This window comes from Seriola lalandi, unplaced genomic scaffold (assembly GCF_002814215.2).
Source record: "Seriola lalandi dorsalis isolate HSWRI2012SDOR001 ecotype SW California unplaced genomic scaffold, Sedor1 jcf7180001973410, whole genome shotgun sequence".
NCBI lineage: Eukaryota > Metazoa > Chordata > Actinopteri > Carangiformes > Carangidae > Seriola > Seriola lalandi.
The window spans coordinates 1-1,875 of NW_019444076.1; the positions used below are offsets into that span (position 1 = coordinate 1).

A 1,875-nucleotide genomic window follows, 5' to 3' on the forward strand; every position below is an offset into this window, starting at 1 on the left:
TTGATATAGATTTAAAACATTCCTCATTTGTCATAGCAATAATTCTTTATTGCTCAGACTATTATTATATACTATTATATAAACATATTAATATTCCATTATCCTCTTAAAATGCTGAGATTCTTTTTAATGCAGCTCATGTTCCAGCCTGTCTTCGTAGTGCCAGTGAGACCTCTGTGGTTTAAGAGTCAGGCTGTATGGTTTGAGTAACAAGACAGCGAGCTGAAAAAGTACATGCATTCCTCCACAGAGGATTTGTCTGAAAGTTTTCATCTATATCAAGAGCTTCATTTGAATTCTTTTAGTTTTAGATTTCTTTGCTGTTTTATTCTCTGTGGCATGTGAATCATTTCAGATCAGATAGGATTTATTCATTTTGTCTCTTTTTCATCCTGCTCTTCAGATTGAGGATCTGGATCGTCTGTACATGGCCTACCTGCAGAACAAGCACAGGTCAGAGGAGGGGCCCACCTTCAACCACTACCTCAAGCACCTCAGTGAAATCTACAAGACCTGTGCCGATTCTGATGATCCCGAGTGCATCGCAGAGTCCACCAGCAAGCCAAAGGCTGCATTGGTGATGCCCGCCCCCATCAAGTCTGCTGCCGTCAGGCTGTGCAACCCCTACATCGACCCATACTGCCTCTTCCCCGTCCTCCCCAAGGCTGCAGCCCAAGAGCCCGAGCCAGCTCCAGCCAAGGTACCAGCTCCCATCCTCACCCCCCTGCTGCCCATGCCCCTGAAGGGCCCCTCTGGCTTCTACTACTATGCCCCCGTCCTGGAGCCCTTCCTGAGTGCTGAACAGAAGGCTGAGCTGCTGAGGATCTGCAACTCTGAAGATGTGGAGTGTCTGCAGTATCACCTGAGAGCAGCTTATGGCTACCGCCCAGCTCCTGGCCCAGCCCCATCCTATTCTGCCCTCAAATGTGACCCCAAGGACCCCTACTGCAAGCCCCATCTGGTCCAGAAGGCCCCAACCGGCTTCTACCACCTGCTCTACCCTAGCTGTGACCCAGCAGTTGATCCTCTGTGTGTGACCAATGTTGCTGCTCCAGCTCCCCTCTCTGATGAGGAGCCTCCTAAGGAGCAACACTGCAACCCTCTGTTTGACGCTGGCTGCAACCCCCTGACTGCCACCAAGCTGTCCGGTCTCACCAAGCCTGTCCTGGAGTACGCACCCAAAGCTGAGCCTGCACTTCCAGCTGCTCCTCTGTCCTGCGATCCTCGCTATGACCCATACTGCATACTGGCAGCCGCCGCCGCCCTGCGCAAGGCCCCCCCACAGCTCCCCGAGCACCAGGTCTGAATTTGACGCCTGCTACTAGGATTAAATAGTTCAGTGTTTTGACTAACCTAGTGTAATCTTGCTTGTTGAATGGTTCTGTTAATTGTCTCTTCTTTTTTATTCGGTTTATTAAATGATGTAGTGAAATGAAATGGGTGTTTCATAATGCTTTCACTTGCTATCTTCAATCTGCTTTTGTTTTGAACCAAAAACACAAATCAATCAATCAATCAACCAGGTCCGCTACAAGCTCGGCATCCTCGGCAAGACCAAGGAGGGCTACGACTGCTATGTGCACTATGACAAAGACTGCACCCCAGTGAGGTCTGGCACCGAGGCCAAGGCTGACATCAAGGCTCCAGCCAAGCCCGCCTGCCATCCATTTGACCCCAACTGCAACAAATTTGCATCCCCGTCCGGCGTTGAGGCCCCAAAGCCCGGCAAGGATGGCATAATCCTGCCTGACCCCGACTGTGACCCAGAGTTCGACTACAACTGCCGCCTTCGTCGCGCCGAGCCTGCTGCTGCTGAGGAGACCGCCACTGCTGAGGAGAAAGCTGCCGATGAGCCCGCCAAGGAGGCGGTCCCAC

The 1,875-nt window shown here is 51.3% G+C and overlaps 1 protein-coding gene across 1 annotated transcript; it reads left to right on the forward strand.

Annotated features, from left to right (window-relative positions):
• Positions 1-364: 364 nt before the first annotated feature.
• and2 (actinodin2) lies at positions 365-1,871 on the forward strand (the record flags this gene model as incomplete). Its single annotated transcript, XM_023402084.1, has 2 exons — positions 365-1,300; positions 1,524-1,871. Coding segments are annotated over 2 exons (1,284 nt in total), but the record flags the coding sequence as incomplete, so codon positions are not given.
• Between the last annotated feature and the right edge of the window lie 4 nt (positions 1,872-1,875).